The sequence below is a fragment of the Ursus arctos genome, unplaced genomic scaffold (genome assembly GCF_023065955.2).
Source record: "Ursus arctos isolate Adak ecotype North America unplaced genomic scaffold, UrsArc2.0 scaffold_2, whole genome shotgun sequence".
NCBI lineage: Eukaryota > Metazoa > Chordata > Mammalia > Carnivora > Ursidae > Ursus > Ursus arctos.
This window is the reverse complement of record NW_026622874.1, coordinates 39,345,139-39,361,040: the sequence shown is the minus strand read 5'-3', so window position 1 is coordinate 39,361,040 and position 15,902 is coordinate 39,345,139. Positions and strand designations below refer to the sequence as shown.

Below are 15,902 nucleotides of genomic sequence, written 5' to 3'. Positions count from 1 at the left end.
TGTCCTTGGGTTCTTTTGCTTTTTACCATTTACATGCCCAAATTCTGATTTTTGCTGACCCAGGCTCACTTTCCATGTGAACAGCTTCTAGTACCACCCTCAGTGTAGAATAACATTTAACCGTTGGCAGCAGTATTAAGCAGATGCTTCCTAAGAATATCCTTTAAATAGCAGGGGTTAGGGAGGATGATTAAGGAAAAAAAGCACACACTAATTTAACAGTTTGGTTTGTGATAATAACTGCCCCCACAAGACTTTCATGGTTTAAGAATATTGTATTAATGTCCATCTCATGGCAATATCCAGCTAATAACGAGCTCACTGGCTAACTTGGAGGGCTGAGAAGGGAGGACAAGTAGCAAGGTTATCTTGTTAGCAAAAACAAAATAAAACCAAAATCCCACCCCTGATCCTCTTCTCAGAGTACACCAGCTACAGCAATGACTAACATGACATTAGCATTTCTGCAGGGATGAAAGGCCAGGCTCCTGTAGACACACAGGATGATAAGCAGCACAGGCCCGGGCAGAGCAGAAGAAGGTCACTAAGTGCCTATAGTTCAGGAGGCTGGTTTCAACATGGGATGCATTTTTTCAAATGACCTTCAGCATAATAAATGCCTTTCTAACGATCCTTCTTATCCTTCCTGCCTTTCTTGGTTAGTTTTACAATTTACTTAGAAACACATATTTCAAAGACTCTTTCATCAATCTAATATCCTTTTAGGCTGATAAGGGATGAGGTATACCACAAATTTTTACCCACCCTTTTACTTTCTTATCTATGTATACTCTACCTACTCCCCTTTGCCACCATCTACTACAGGGAATAAAACTGAACTTTTTAACTGTGGGATAGCAAAAAGACCTGGCTGTATGGCCTTGGGTAAATCACTGATGCAGTTTTCTCAGCTACAGAATGGGAACAATATCACCTACCTTGCAGGATCATGAGAATTAGAGATATTATGTAAAGTTCCCAGTATAGTACCAAGGGCACAAAGTCATCATCACCATTACCAAGCCTCATGCAAAAAAAAATACCTAAAATCCAAAATCGGCAAAAGAATATTTACACAATATCCAAAAATTATTTTAAAAGAAAGATACACAAGTCAATCTTGTACGATTCTGAAAACCCTGTCACCTGCTTTATTTCTGAGAAGGGTAAAGGGAGAAGAGAAAATATTCACTTGAATTTGAAGGGCAGCTTAATGGGAAGCAACAGTAGCAACAATTTCCGGCCTCGAAGGCTCCTCTCTGATCACAAGGGAATGCTGAAACTTCCTTGTTTGGAGATGGATGAGTTTAATTTTTCCCTAGAGCAAGATCATCCATTTTTGCTGGGATAAAAGAATAAAGAACAAACTCAATAGCACCAAATGGGGTTTAACACAGAAAATAGGGCCAGGTTTCTCCTTTCAAATGCAAATTTTTACATTAAAATAGGTTTATAAATCATAGTTGTTTTTCCTCTTGAGTCAATCCTTCTCCTTCTCCTAACAGGAGCCCTGGGAGCCACAAGAGCATGTGCATTACAAACCAGATATACAATCCAGACACCCCTTCCAAACTGGAATCTGATTACTAATGGACTGGCCTAGCTCAGGGCTGTCCTCAGGGACAGGAAGCAGTAACTATGCTCTCAGGGAGAATGGATACTGAGGATGCCACCAGTCAAAGAGTCGAACGCTGTGCACTGGATCCAGGATGACTTGCACACCCTGTTCACTGCGCAGTTTCCGACCACCATGGACAGGAGAATCTTGGAACACCAGTCTTACACGATGATGCCGCATGTCCGTGCTCACATTGATAGTAAACTAGGAGAGAAAAGCAAATTCAGTACCCAAATTAAACAACCTTGTTTTCCCACGGCTCACTCTGAAATAAGACAGTCTAGACAAAATTTACACTGGCTAGGCCACGAAATGAAATTCTTCATATTTAAACTATGCTAAAGAAAGCCTCTCAAATGGCTGAATAAATTAGGATACATGCACATAGACTAGCACTGAAGCCAATTTTTAAAAACTGGGTTAGAACTATACGAAATGACTTGAAGGGGTTCTGATGAGATATTGTTGAGCAAGTCAACCAAGATGCATGAAACATACATCTAATCACATTTTTGGTAAAATAAACCACAAAATCTCTAAATCTGTTTATATGTATATGCTGGTCAGAACAGAATTGTGTGAATATGAAATACATGGAATATGAGTATATAAATAGGTCACTAATGTGACTTAACCTAGAGGGAGCGGAGAGGTGCCTAACAACCAAAACAGCATATATGATATAATCTCAATTAAACAAAATTATTTAAGAGAGTGGGTGTATACAAGTACATAATAACAGATACATTAAAGAACAGTTCCCAAAAGGTTAATAGTTATAGGCCAGTAAAAGTCTAGATCACCTTTACTTTTTCCATGTATTTATGTATTATTTAAATTATTTCCATGAAGTATGCATTATTTATTTTACCATTAAAAAAAGAATAAAGCTAGGCACCTGGGTGGCTCAGTCAGTTAAGGATCTGCCTTCAGCTTAGTTCATGATCCTGGAGTCCCATGATCGAGCCCTGTGTGGGACTCTCTGCTCAGTGGGGAGTCTGCTTCTCCCTCTCCCTCTGCACCCCCCACCCCAGTTCTTGTTCTCTCTCTCTCTCATAAATAAGGAAGGAAGGAAGGAAGGAAGGAAGGAAGGAAGGAAGGAAGGAAGGAAGGAAGGAAGGAAGGAAGGAAGGAAAGAAATGAACAAAGCTATTTTCGGTGCAGAGGAGGGAACCCCACATAGCTCTGAACATAAGCCTAAAGGACAGAGAAGATAAACTGCATAAACTCTCAAGTTCTCAATCCAGTTAAAAATTTTAAAAACCTGGAAAATATGCCAGAGACATATCTGTTATTTACTAATCTAATTCTTAGCTAAGGCTTGAACAGTCATCATCACATAAGGGACAGAGCTGGTCACCCTACACTTTAGTATTCCATTTATGATACCACAAGCAAGCTTCAAGGTCCTGACATACAGTGCTCATATATAAGTCTCATTATTATCCCTGAAAGGATAATGTTTCTCAAATATTAATGATCACTACACAGAAGATAGCAAAAACATTCCCTTTACTATAAGAAGGAAACAGAGATAAAATATTCTCAGATATAATTAACTCTATTTCTAATAAACAAGTCTGCTTTCAGACTTTTTAAAAAAATTCTTCAAAGATTTCTTCTTCCTCAACGGTTAAATTTACAAATTTCTTTCAAAACTTAGGTATAGTGAGAGTCTACGAAAGAGCTAAGGATGATATTCTGTCTCCACTTACCAGGGTAAATATCATTCCCATGACAATTGGAATAAAGATGAAATTGAGGGTGGTGACCTGCAGTAGGCAGCAGTCCTGGTCTGGGTTGGTATGAACATCTTCGTACTGAATGGGAGGCTGCAACCCTCCCACACACTTGCTCTTTAATCTAGGGGACTGAAGAGAACTGAGAATTACTCGAATGGCTTAGAGGAAATGTTGATGGCTCTAAGACTCCACCAGTGAAAATCCTATGGTTCTCCTTATATACATATTGGTTTCTACACGGATCAAGGAAAACCTGCCCTTTGAAAGAAGAGGAAACACATTTGCATTAGCAATGTGGCAGTGGGTATATGCTTCATTTAGATGGTATTTCCTGCCATCTGGCAAGAAATGAAAACTTATTGTTCTATCAGAGGCTCTCCAAGGTCTGAAAGATCGCAAACTCCTCGTGACTCGTCGAACTCCAAAGAACATCTGCTGCACAAAAGGGACAGAAGCAGAAGGGGCCATCTAATTCTAGGCACCGTAAATAAAAGAACCACAACTCTCAGAAGTGAAGGAAATCTGAGCGTTCACCCTCCTGCAGTTAATTCATTCCACTCTCAGCTTGAACACTGCTGAGACTGCCCTGCAGCCCCTTCCCAGAAAGGTCCTATGGTGGACTTACCACCGACATCTCATGGGTATCACAGGTTGAAGACACTGAAGACATTAAAATCAAATGCCTAGAAACCAAAATTCTTCCCTAAAACCATGTTTATGAAAAATCAATGGAAAAATATGATTTACTTTCATTATAAACTTATCTGTAACTCGCTGGCCATCAAGTGAGGGATAACTAATCCTATTTGTAATATGTCTCCCTAGTGAGATACTAAGTAAGGGAGACAGAAGGAAGAAATGAGCTGCTGAGGATAAAAAGTAAAGGCAAGCAAGGGAGATCTTCAGTGCGGCCAAGATCTCAGGTACAGTCCAAGCAAAACGCAGAAACAGAGTAGAATACTATCTATTCTTCTTATAAATAGTCTCTTGGCGGCAGTCCCTTTCCTCATGACTTCCCCAAATGGCCTCAGGTATAAAACCATATAAATTATGGTTGGTTGCTTTGAAAAACAAAAAAATTATAGGCAAATGACCTCACTACATTGTTATAACAAGTTTTCCCCTTTTTCCCACCTTTAGAAAGTCTTCAACTATACAGAAAGTTAATAAAATAGTGCAATAAACTCCTGTATACCCTCTACCGCTAGATATTTCACCATATCCGCTTCCTCTCCTCCCACCTCTCATTTTATGTATAAAATGGTGGAGGGGGCAAAACCATCTGCAAGGAGCACTGAAGCTCCACCCTTATTCAGCATAAATAAAGACACATATATATAACCACAGTATCATTATCACACCTGAGAAATTAACAATGACTTCATGTCATCTAACACTTATACTCAAATCTCTTCAATTTTCCCACGTGTCTTTTACGCCCTTTGTTCCCTGATCCAGCACCCACTCATTCAGCTATCATACTGCTGTGTCTCTTTCATACAGAATAGTTCCTTCTACCTTTTCGTTTCATGGCATTATTGTAAATTTTGATGTGTACTAGTTGATTTTAATAAGGCAATTTTATGCCTAGTGAAATTTATTAGAACAACATACTACCTAAAAAACTAAGAGAAGATATGACTACATACCTGTTTTTTGAACTTAAAGTTGAATTCCCACATTGGTTCCTGTCTGTTCCCAACAATCTTTCTGCACCAGAAAAGTAAGCACTGTAAGAAAATAAAAACAAAATAAACCAAAAATAAATAAATAAACAATAGAAAAGGAAAAAATGAAAATAAGGTAACAGAAAATAATCAGCAAAAACCTGTCTCACAGCTCCAAGGCCAGCCACAGTCCCAATGCTGAGATTTCACTTCGGCACAGATAGAGACCCCCCCAATTTGACACTGGTGCAACATGAAAAGAGACAGTCCCAGGGCTATTCAGTAAAGAGAAGAGGGACCGATATAAGTCAACCTCAGATGCTGTTGAGGGCAACCCCCACTGTTCTCATCTTTAAAGACAGAAACATGGTCTCTAGAGACTGGGACATTCTCTGAGTCAGCAAGCCACTCCTCTATATGAAAATATAAGGGCAGCCAGTAGCCACCAGCAAGATGATAACAAAGCCATAAGGCTGGCAGAGATGGCTGTCCTGGAACAGGTGCAAGCCACTCAGGACCTTCTGGGAGCAGAGAGCCGGTGTGAAAATGACAGAGCTGGGCTGAATTCAGTCTACAGTAAGCCCCTCCATGAAAGTCAGGCTACAGCTAGGTTAACACAAGAAGTTAAGTACCTCCCAGGGGATAAGGGGTGGGTCGTCCGCCGTGCCAGCTGTCCTGCCCTTCAGACATGCCCTGTACGTCCTGCTGTTCCATCAAAAATAATGGGCTTGGCTTTAAGGGGCAAATACTTCTGCTGCCATCACAGCGGCTCCAGTGTCCCATACAAGCTATGCTATTGAAAAGAGAGAGAGGGAGAATCAAATACGAAAAGCTGGAGTCCAAGAACCTGGGACAACTTCCTTTAGGCATGCTGCCAACTCCCTGAATGCCATGCGATTGTGGTTATACAAGTGGCAAGGCCATGCATGGGACACCTGTCACTGCAGGTCCCATATCCTCTTCAGAGATCTGTAACAACAAGGCACCAAAGCAGCAGCCAGGTGGCCTGGGCTTACTGTCTGGATTAAGACCTTAGTTATCACCACCTTGGCTTTTTATAATCTACTTCAAAAAAATTAGTATACAGTGACAAGAATATGAAGACACAGGTATTTTCGATTTAGGCAGTAGCACTTGCATTGTGCACTGGAGCCGCTAGGATGCGTCAAGCATGAGGAGTTTGCCCAATGCTGCTCTACTCCCAGCAACTGATTCACACCCAGCGTGGTTAGCTGTGGGATGACCCCCACCTCCTCAGAGTTGGTCTGATACTATCAAATATTTCTGGAGGAGGGAAACTGCAAATGTGAGATGATACACTGTCCACTCATATTACTAGGAGAAGCAGCTGCTGGGTGAAATTCTACTCGCCCCACATTCTACTCCGCCCTAAAGCCACCAGCTAGTGTGATATTAAATTGAGCTCAGCCCAAGGCCCTGACCATCTCAGTTTGCAACCCTCAAAGGAACCCTGATAATCTTGAAGCCAACAGTACCCTTTCAATCAATATGTATCAGGTAGAATATTATCATACTGGAGCTAAAATAGGGGAGAAGAATCATTACAGAACATCCAAAACACAAAAACAAAATAGAATAGAAAGTACTACAGAACACCAGATTTGGGGTAGGAATGGAGTCATAAAAATTACCCTCTAACTCAAAAGATACAAAATTCAGACAATGGTATTAGTTGAAGGAGAAATAGGCTGAGACATCAACTTGCCTAAGTAATCATATCTGTTGTACCAGTCTAGCTTGGCAAAGGTGAGCTCAGTGGATATTTCATTATGGAGAAAAGGAGAGAAAGGACCAAAGGCTAACAGACCTATTTACAAATCAGAAGAATGCCAAACACTTGAAAACTATGTATGAATATAAACTACTGGGGAAATCCCAAGATATAAGAAATAGCCCAGGACACAGGAAGAATTTTAGAGAGCTAAAGTCTGTGAGTGGGAGTACCTTATAGTCTCGGAAACGACCGAGCCCAGAGGTTGGCAATAGTGCGCCCTCAGCCTATGTTAAAGTCTACACCAAAATCTTTTAAAGAGGTCAACAAGAAAGAAGAATCCCAGGTATCAAGGTCACATTAGGAAAAGAAAATTACCAAGGTGTTCATGTTATATCTTTGCATCATGATTTACAGCATCTTGTAAGAACTATGGTTTACATCTACCATTTGAGTTGTGCTCTTCCTAATCCAAACCATCAAAATCATCTAAAGTGGTCCAACGTACAAGGCATGAGAATAAATTAAAGAGAATAAAGAATATGCTAAAAGCACAAGAAAGCTTTAAGGTAAAGAGAAGAGAAGCCAGCCCAGCAGAGCAGGAATGCCTTAGAGAACTGAAACCCTGAAAGTTTACGTTAGCCCCCTGGCAGCCCGGGATTGACAGCCCTAGCCCTCCCCATCAAGGAAGCCGGAGACAAGCCATATTAACAGGCCCACCATGTAAGAGTCCATTAGTTAGGCCCCAACAATAATTCTCACTTACTTTGGAATTCTTTAATGTGCTGGGAGTGCTTTCTGGAATGGCTGGATTCTTGGAGATTCGAGCAGCAAACGGCTCATACATATGGTATAGAGATCGGATCACACATGCCCGGAGACAGCGCAGCTTCTCCATTGACTCTGGTCGCAGGCGTAAAGGCAGAGAGGCATCCAGCGTGTAGTGCCTGAAAGAGGACACATTACTCCTACCAATATGTGACCTGTCTCTCCTGCTCTACCTCAGTCTCCTAGGACTCCTGGTCTCTGTATGAACTTAATTATACTATTACACTATTCTACTGGCCAGTAGTTAGCTTGTCCCAGTGTTCTCTCGCTCTCACACACACACACAAATCACCACCTCCTTCGTTTCTCTGCTACTTTTGCTTCTTTGCTATGCAAAAACCAATTCACATATACCTTATAATCCTGCACTCCATTCATGTTAAAATTTTAAATCCCATTTGACTCTAAAAAATGGCAAGTCTGGGACTTGACACCAGTACAGTATACTTCAGTTGCTCCAAAGGAGTGTGTACTGAAGAGCCACCACGGGTCTCAGCAAGTTCCCTACACCCTTCCACTTCAATATCCCTTCCTACAACATCCTGACAGTTTATAATCTTCATTACACTTCTGCACCCGGTACCAAAAGCTAGCTGTCTTACTAATCCCATCATTTACTCCCTCCTCACCACTACAACTATATATAGGGCAGCATGAGTACAAAAACTCTATGATACACCAAGATAACTACCCAACTAAGAAACACCGAATCCAGTTAGAAAGATAAGTAGATAGGCAGCTTTTGAAAATTCTAGCTAAGATAAACGTCTGAAGACAAGTCAAACACAGTTCTTTTTAAGACCTGAAGCACAACTTTTTGCTGAAAGTGGATACTGGCTGGGGGGAGGGGCAAACATAGGGAAGACAATTACCTGGACAAATTAATAAGACCAAACTTAAATTAGAGAGGGGCTCAAGGAGTCCAAAGCTAGGTTCATGCCCATGCATGGAGTAGAGAAAAGGAAAAGAGGTCACCATCCAGGGAGTAGCTCCAAATCACAAACAGCAATGAAATCAGCTACACAGATAACAGAGTGAGTCTCTGTGGTCGCACCTTCGGTACAACCTGGTCCAAAAGGCAGCAGTGCAAGTGACAGTCCAGGCATTCTTACAAATCAGGGAAAAATTCACAATGTCCTCAGGACGGATATAGGAGGCCAGCAATAGCCAAATATCCATGGGATACTCTTCTCCTCCAGCAACGTCCAAGTCTTCTGAAACAGAAAAAACAGAACTATAACCTTTGACCTTCGATCATGTACATATCTAAAGATCCCCAATCATTTCAATTCTCCCAGGGCTTGCACCACTAAGAAAACAGTTTTAAATAGTCCAACAAAGCCTCTCAGACTCATCATTTCCTGCTTATTCTAGCTGCTGGAAACTTTTGCTTCCTGTTGCCCAAGTGACTGGGTCTCATTCTTAAGGCCTTTCTTCAAGAACTATTCACATAGTATTTTCAAGTTTTCAAAGTTTTTCAAAGTTCTGCACACAGTATTATCATTCCATTCTAATAATTCTTCAACAGAAATAAGGAAAATATTACTGTGCCCATTTTACTAGTAAGAAGACATAACCTTGCCACTAATTAAGGTAAACAGACCCAGGTTTTTGTTTTTTTTTAAGATTTTATTTATTTATTTGAGAGAGAGAGAGAACAAGAACACAAGCAGGCAGAGCAGCAGGCAGAGGGAGAAGGAGGCTCTCCGATAAGCAGGGAGCGCAACGTGGGGCTTGATTCCAGAACCCTGGGATCATGACCTGAGCCGAAGGCAGACGCTTAACCGACCAAGCTACCCAGGTGCCCAGACCCAGGTTTCTACTCCAAATTCTAGCTTCGCACTGTAAACTCTGCCCCTGATTTCCCTCATGGTCCCCTTCCACCAAACATTTTCTTCAGTTCAGTCATTTAAAACAACTGATTTTAAGAAGGTATGAGGAAACCTCAAAGTGCAAACTCAATAAAACACCCGGTAAGTTACGGTATATTTTCATTACTCAATAAATGCCTGTAGACATTTCTTTCCTTCTAGTTCCTCATTTCATTGCCAGTTTGACCTATGATCCCAGCCACAGGCGTTCAGTACTCAAGATGCCCTGTGACAATGTATCCCCACCTCCTCCTCCTACAGACTTCGTTAGGATTCATTCTCTTGACCCTGAAGTCCACTAGGTGACTCAGGTCCAAGTAAAAACTCACACTCCAAAAAGACACTTGCATCTGGGGCCTGAGTGGCTCAGTCGATTAAGTGTCTGCCTTCGGCTCAGGTCATGATCCCAGGATCCTGGGATTGAGTCCCGTGCTGGTTCCCTGCTCAGAGGGGAGCCTGCTTCTCTCTCTCCCTCTGCCTGCCACTCCCCCTACCTATACTTACTCTGTCAAATAAACAAATAAAATCTTTTTAAAAAATTAAAAAAGAAAAAAAAAAAGACACTTGCATCTGGGCAAACCCCACTCCCAACCTGTAATTCAGACCTGGTCACAGAACTATGCAAAAATCAGCTTTCTTCTTTCTGTTTCCTGGGTGAAAAGACCCTACACAACCTCCCCAAAGCTGCCTCTACTTTTTGAGCAAACTGCTTCCTGCAGCAGTATGACTCAGTCAGGTTATTGTATTGGGTTCTTCATAACAGAGACCACTACCTCTAAAACAACATCCTCTTTTCTGGTTCCTAATCTTCCCTGTAATCTCCAGTGACCACTGAAGGCTTAGTCCTATCATGTTTGAGCCCCATCATCTCCCATGTTAAGTCTCTCTCTAAAGGATGACTGTCAGGATTTCTCCCACTGAGACCCATCAGGACTTTTACAAAGCAGGGTGCTATTAAAAAATGTTCTGTCTGGGGCGCCTGGGTGGCTCAGTCGTTGGGTGTCTGCCTTCGGCTCAGGGCGTGGTCCCGGGGTCCTGGGATAGAGCCCCGCATCGGGCTCCCTCCTCCGCTGGGAGCCTGCTTCTTCCTCTCCCACTCCCCCTGCTTGTCTACCCTCTATTGCTGGCTGTCTCTCTCTCTGTCAAATAAAGAAATAAAATCTTTAAAAAAAAATGTTCTGTCTTTAGTGACAAAACGCAGTAATTACTGATGAGGAATAATTTTCATTGTTTTAAACATTATTAAGAAATTTCAGAACGTAGGAAATGGAATCAGTAAAAGAAAGCTCCACGGAGATAAGCCATGAAGGACAGAAAGAACTTTGATAGGTATAGGTTAAGAGTATTCCAAGTGAAATAAACAGCTAACAGGAAGCCCAGATACTTAGAAAACGAAATACATGTGATGGCAATAAAGAGACAAGTCTAACAGGATTTTGATGCTATCAAGAAATTACTGTAAATTTTTTTAAACATGATTAACTTTTTTTGTTAAAGAGTATTTGTCTTTTGGACGGAACTACCAAAACATGTAGAGATAATAATAGGGTACCTGGAAATTATTTCAGAATAATGCATAGTGTGTATGTTGGGGTGGGGGAATAGTGGCTGAAACAGAAATGGCCATGAGTTGATTAAGTGTTAATGCTGGGTAAGAACTAGATGGGATTCCTTAGACTATTCTCTCTTCTGTATTTGTTTCATTAAAAAGAAGCTGAAAGAGGGGCGCCTGGGTGGCACAGCGGTTAAGCGTCTGCCTTCGGCTCAGGGCGTGATCCCGGCGTTATGGGATCGAGCCCCACATCAGGCTCCTCTGCTATGAGCCTGCTTCTTCTTCTCCCACTCCCCCTGCTTGTGTTCCCTCTCTCGCTGGCTGTCTCTATCTCCGTCAAATAAATAAATAAAATCTTTAAAAAAAAAAAAAAAAGCTGAAAGAAAGAAGGGGAAAAAAAGACCAGTCTGACTAGAATAAAGGAACCTAATGGGAGTAAAGCAGAGCAAACAACTAGTTAAGTCTGTAAGCCACAAATCATACATCTGGTAAGTGACCAGTATCCTGAATATACAAAGAATTCTCACAGCTCAGCAATAAAAAGATAACCCAACTTTAAAATGGGCAAAGGAGGGAGTCTGGGTGGCTCAGTCAGTTAAGCACCCTCCTTTGGCTCAGGTCATGATCTCGGAGTCCTAGGATCAGGTCCCGCATGAGGCTACGTGCTCAGCGAGGAGTCTGCTTCTCCCTCCCCCCGCCCCTCCCCCAGCTTGTGCTCTCTGTTGCGCTCTCTCTCAAATAAATTAAATCTTCAAAAAAAAAAAAAAAAACAGGCAAAGGATTTGAATAGACATTTCGCTGAAGAAGACATACAAACGGGCAATAAGCACACATGAAAAGATGCCCCCCCACCAAAAAAGATGCTCAACATCATTAGCCATCAGAGAAATGCAAATCAAAACCGTAAGATACCACTTGACATCTACTAAGATGGCTATGATTTAAAAAATCAGACAGGGGCGCCTGGGTGGCTCAGTCGTTAAGCGTCTGCCTTTGGCTCAGGGCGTGATCCCAGGGTCCTGGGATCGAGCCCCACATCAGGCTCCCTGCTCTGCTGGGAGAGCCTGCTCCTTCCTCTCCCACTCCTCCCGCTAGTGTTCCCTCTCTCGCTGGCTGTTTCTCTGTCAAAGAAATAAATAAAATCTTTTAAAAAAAAAAAATCAGACAATAACAAGTGTTGGCGAGAATATAGAGAAACTGCAACTCTTACACACTGCTGGTGGAATGTAAAATCGAAACCTCAAAAAACACACTGGTAGGGCACCTGGGTGACTCAGTCAGTTAGTTAAGCATCTGCCTTCAGCTCAGGTCATGATCCCAGGGTCTTGGGATTGAGCCCCCTGTTGGGCTCCCTGCTCAGCAGGGAGTCTGCTTCTCCCTCTCCCTCTGCCCCTCCCCTTGGCTCGTGCTCTCTTGTGCTCTCTTGTGTTCTCTCTCTCTCAAGTAAATAAAATCTTTAAAAAAAAAGAAAACTGGCCATTATTCAAAAACTTAAACTACAGTTATCATGTGATTCAGCAATTTCACTACTACCCAACAGAAATGAAAATATATGTCCATGCAAAAACTTGTCCAAGAGTGTTCATAGCAGCATCATTCAAAACAGCCAACTGAAAAAAACTGAAGGACTGATATATCCTACAAAATGAATGAACTTGAAAACATGCTAAGTGAAAAAAGCCAGACATAGAAGGCCACATATTACGTGATTCCATTTATATGAAATGTCCAGAACAGGCAAATCTATAGAAACAGAAAGTAAATTAGTGGTCAGAGGAGTATGCCGGGAGAGTGGGAGGGTTGGGAAAGAACAGGAAATAATGCTAATAGGTCTGGGATGATAAAATGTTCTAAACTTAGATCATGTTGATACCTGCACAACCATGTGAACATACTAAAACCACTGAACTGTACACTTTAAAAAAGTGAATTTTATGTCAATAAAGATGTTTTAAAAGTCTGTAAGCTGTTCTATGGAGTGTGCCCAAAATCAAAATAGAGCAAGATAAATTTCTAATAGCATGGTGATGATGAGTAGAAATTTCAAGCAAGAAATTAAGGAACAAAGAAGTGTTAGGAACATCAATATTAATTTTGACCTTCTGGAAAAGAATGGTTATCGCTGACAATAACTGGCATAATTGCAAAACGGCAGTTCATTAATTATCAATTACTTCAATGTAGTTCAGTAAGTACAAATATCTGTTTATCTGACTCTCAAGTACACGTAAAAGTTCTGGTAGATCTGAAATCAAAAATACACATATCACTTATTCCATTAGCTTCCCCTAACTCTAGCTGATCACTGGAACCACTTCAGCTTTAAGAATGGCTATTCTGGGTGCTATCCCAACAAAGTCTGATTCATTAAGTCTAGAGCAAACCACTGCACAAAGGTTTGGCACATTACATATTATTAGCTTATTTTTTGTTTCATTTGTGTGAGTTTTATTGCCATTAGGTATAAAATCACATACTTTTCTACTTCCCACAGTATCTATTAGACATAGAGCAGACAGTAATAATTGCAAAGCACTTAAAATCCATAGTAATACCTAACTTCAGTTGAAATGAAACCAGTTAGATACACTCCACATATCTGGGAAAACATATTTTTGTCACATCTTTGATTCCTTACCTGTCCAGAAATCCAGAAATGCAAAGGCTTTTTGTTTTCATGCTACCATAGGGGTTTTTACCTAACAATGACATGTTCTCAAAGAATGGTTACTATAGTCGAGTTTACAGCTCCAGAAATCTACTGACTCTTACCAATCTCCTTTCTTCTCAAATTTAGACAAAAGTAGAAAGCCCTGGTATATTAAACCTGTCCCACTTCTAAGATCCAAACCCTGGTTCTCCACTGGTATCACCTCTTACCCTACTGAGAAAGTGAACAGCTTCAAGTTACCACCACAGACAGGACTAATCCAAAAGCAAACAAGCCCTATACCTTTGTGTCTCTTGCTTTTCTTTTTTCTGGAGACAGTTCTCTCACGGATGCTCTCCTCCTGGGCATCCATCTCGTCACTGCTGTCAATGATGTCACAGGGCTCACCAACCCCAGAAAGAGCTTCCACTGCAGGAACCTGGGAGGCTTCCAAGCCACAAAGAGATTTTACTAGAAGAAAATAAGGGGAGAATGAGATGGCAGAGTCCCATGCAGAAATACAAAGGACTTAGGATATCAGCATCCATGAGGATGCAGGAAAAAAGGGGGAAAAAAGCAATAGTGTGAGAGAGTCTGCAGAAGAAAGGTGAGAACTAGAAAGAAAGAAATTTTAGCATTTTAAATACTAAAAACTGGAAAGCAATGGGCAAACTGACCCCAAAGTTGCAGAGACTGACTCCTTAAAAGTGGCAACTTCAGACCTGAAGAAAAAGGGAGAGTATTATTCTCCCACTATAAACCCTGTAGGATAAAAAAAAAAAAAAAAACAAAAAAAAAAAGCGAATGCTATTCTCATTTGTATAAATTCTGAGGAGCAATGTTTGAGAGAAAATGACCCTGTTCCTAAGCTGGAGACAGTCGGTGTCATAAAAGCACAAGTCTCAGGGACATGTGAGTAAAAGGTTTGAAAGTAAGAGAAGCATGAGAAAAGGAAAAGCATACTTCAGAGTTATTACACAAAGAAGCAAACTGCAGAATAAGTGGAGAATATATGTGAACCACAGGAAAAAGATGAATAACCAAAAAGAAAGCAGTGAAACCTACAGAAGAGCACGCAAAGATTTTTTTTTTTTTTTGGATGCAAAGAGAGAAATAAAATATTTCTGCTATAGAAAGCGTTACTGCTCTTGGCTAATCCTCCCTGTCCCCTCCTCCGAATACATGAGGGGCCGATGAAGACAGCAAACACGTTTATGGGAAAATGCCCAAAGGATTTTGCAAGAAAAACAATGAGGCGGAGTTCCAGGAAAATAAAACACCTAGTTCTGTCTTCCCGGCCTGAGAGACTCGTCGGCAGCCTACCTTCCTGCTGCACAGCATTGGCGACGGCTTTCTTGACCCGTCCAGACCTCACGACCGCCGGATCCGAGTTGGCATAATCCGCCACGGTCACTGAAATACAGCAACAACCCTCAGAGGAGGAGGCCTTCTCTCTGTCAGCGTCCTCTCCGCCAAGACCTCCTGCTTGCTCACTGCAGGTCCCCGGCCCCAGCGCCCTCCCATTACAGGCAAGCGAGCGCTCGCCTCGGCGCTGTCCAGCCCCCTCCCTGCCGCCAGCGCCCAGCCTTTCAACGCCCCCGCCCCTTCGCCCACCTCGTCCAGAGCAGGCGTCGTGGGCCCGGAACTTGAGTCGCTTCCCTCTCTTGGGCATGGCGACCGTGTCGGGGCGAGGCCGGCCTACCAGGCCGGGCCCCCGGGCCATGTCTTGGGCCGGAGAGCCGGCTCCGGGAGCCGCGCGCCAGCTCCGCCTGGCTCAGCGGCCATCCCGCACCGGAGTCCGCGGCTCTCGCGAGGACTTAGGCCGCGGCCCGCGTCGCGTTGGCAGCCGACGCCCCATTCGGAAACCAATCACCGCCTGGGCTGCGGAGTACGTCATCATCCAGCGCCTACGGATCACCTGCCTCGGGGTTCGGTAGGGATCAACCTGTGTCTGGGTTGCTGCTGTTCTGGCAGTGTGGGATTTCGCTGCACCTCTTGTGAGGTGATTGGTGTCTCAGACGTGGAACCCACACCCGCGTTGACTAGAACTGAGTTTACACCCTGGTCTCCACGGTTTTTCAGCTGCCGCCTCCGTCCACGCTCCAGGTTCACTTCAGCACCCAAATGTCTGTACGTTGTCGCTTCCGTGCTTGCTATTAACAACATGAGTCTGTAAGAGTCTTCACTCTAATTTCTTACACAAAAGCTATAAAGTTATGAATTCTCAACATGGAGGGAGGTT

General features: G+C 42.4%; 1 protein-coding gene across 9 annotated transcripts; it reads right to left on the bottom strand.

Annotated features, from left to right (window-relative positions):
- Nucleotides 1–1,123: 1,123 nt before the first annotated feature.
- On the bottom strand, nucleotides 1,124–15,484 carry TMEM183A (transmembrane protein 183A). Of its 9 annotated transcripts, none has more exons than XM_057315370.1 (9): nucleotides 15,275–15,472; nucleotides 14,984–15,073; nucleotides 14,338–14,382; nucleotides 13,964–14,131; nucleotides 8,642–8,801; nucleotides 7,526–7,706; nucleotides 5,010–5,090; nucleotides 3,334–3,489; nucleotides 1,124–1,822 (listed from the first exon to the last, which is right to left on the bottom strand). In XM_057315370.1, exons 1-9 carry the CDS (start codon nucleotides 15,381–15,383, stop codon nucleotides 1,637–1,639), a joined length of 1,176 nt encoding a protein of 391 aa, XP_057171353.1. In that variant the 5' UTR covers nucleotides 15,384–15,472; the 3' UTR covers nucleotides 1,124–1,636. The 9 variants fall into 9 exon arrangements, with proteins under 9 accessions (XP_057171353.1, XP_057171354.1, XP_057171355.1 ...); XM_057315371.1 differs by having other exon boundaries at nucleotides 8,642–8,798; XM_057315372.1 differs by lacking the exon at nucleotides 3,334–3,489.
- Between the last annotated feature and the right edge of the window lie 418 nt (nucleotides 15,485–15,902).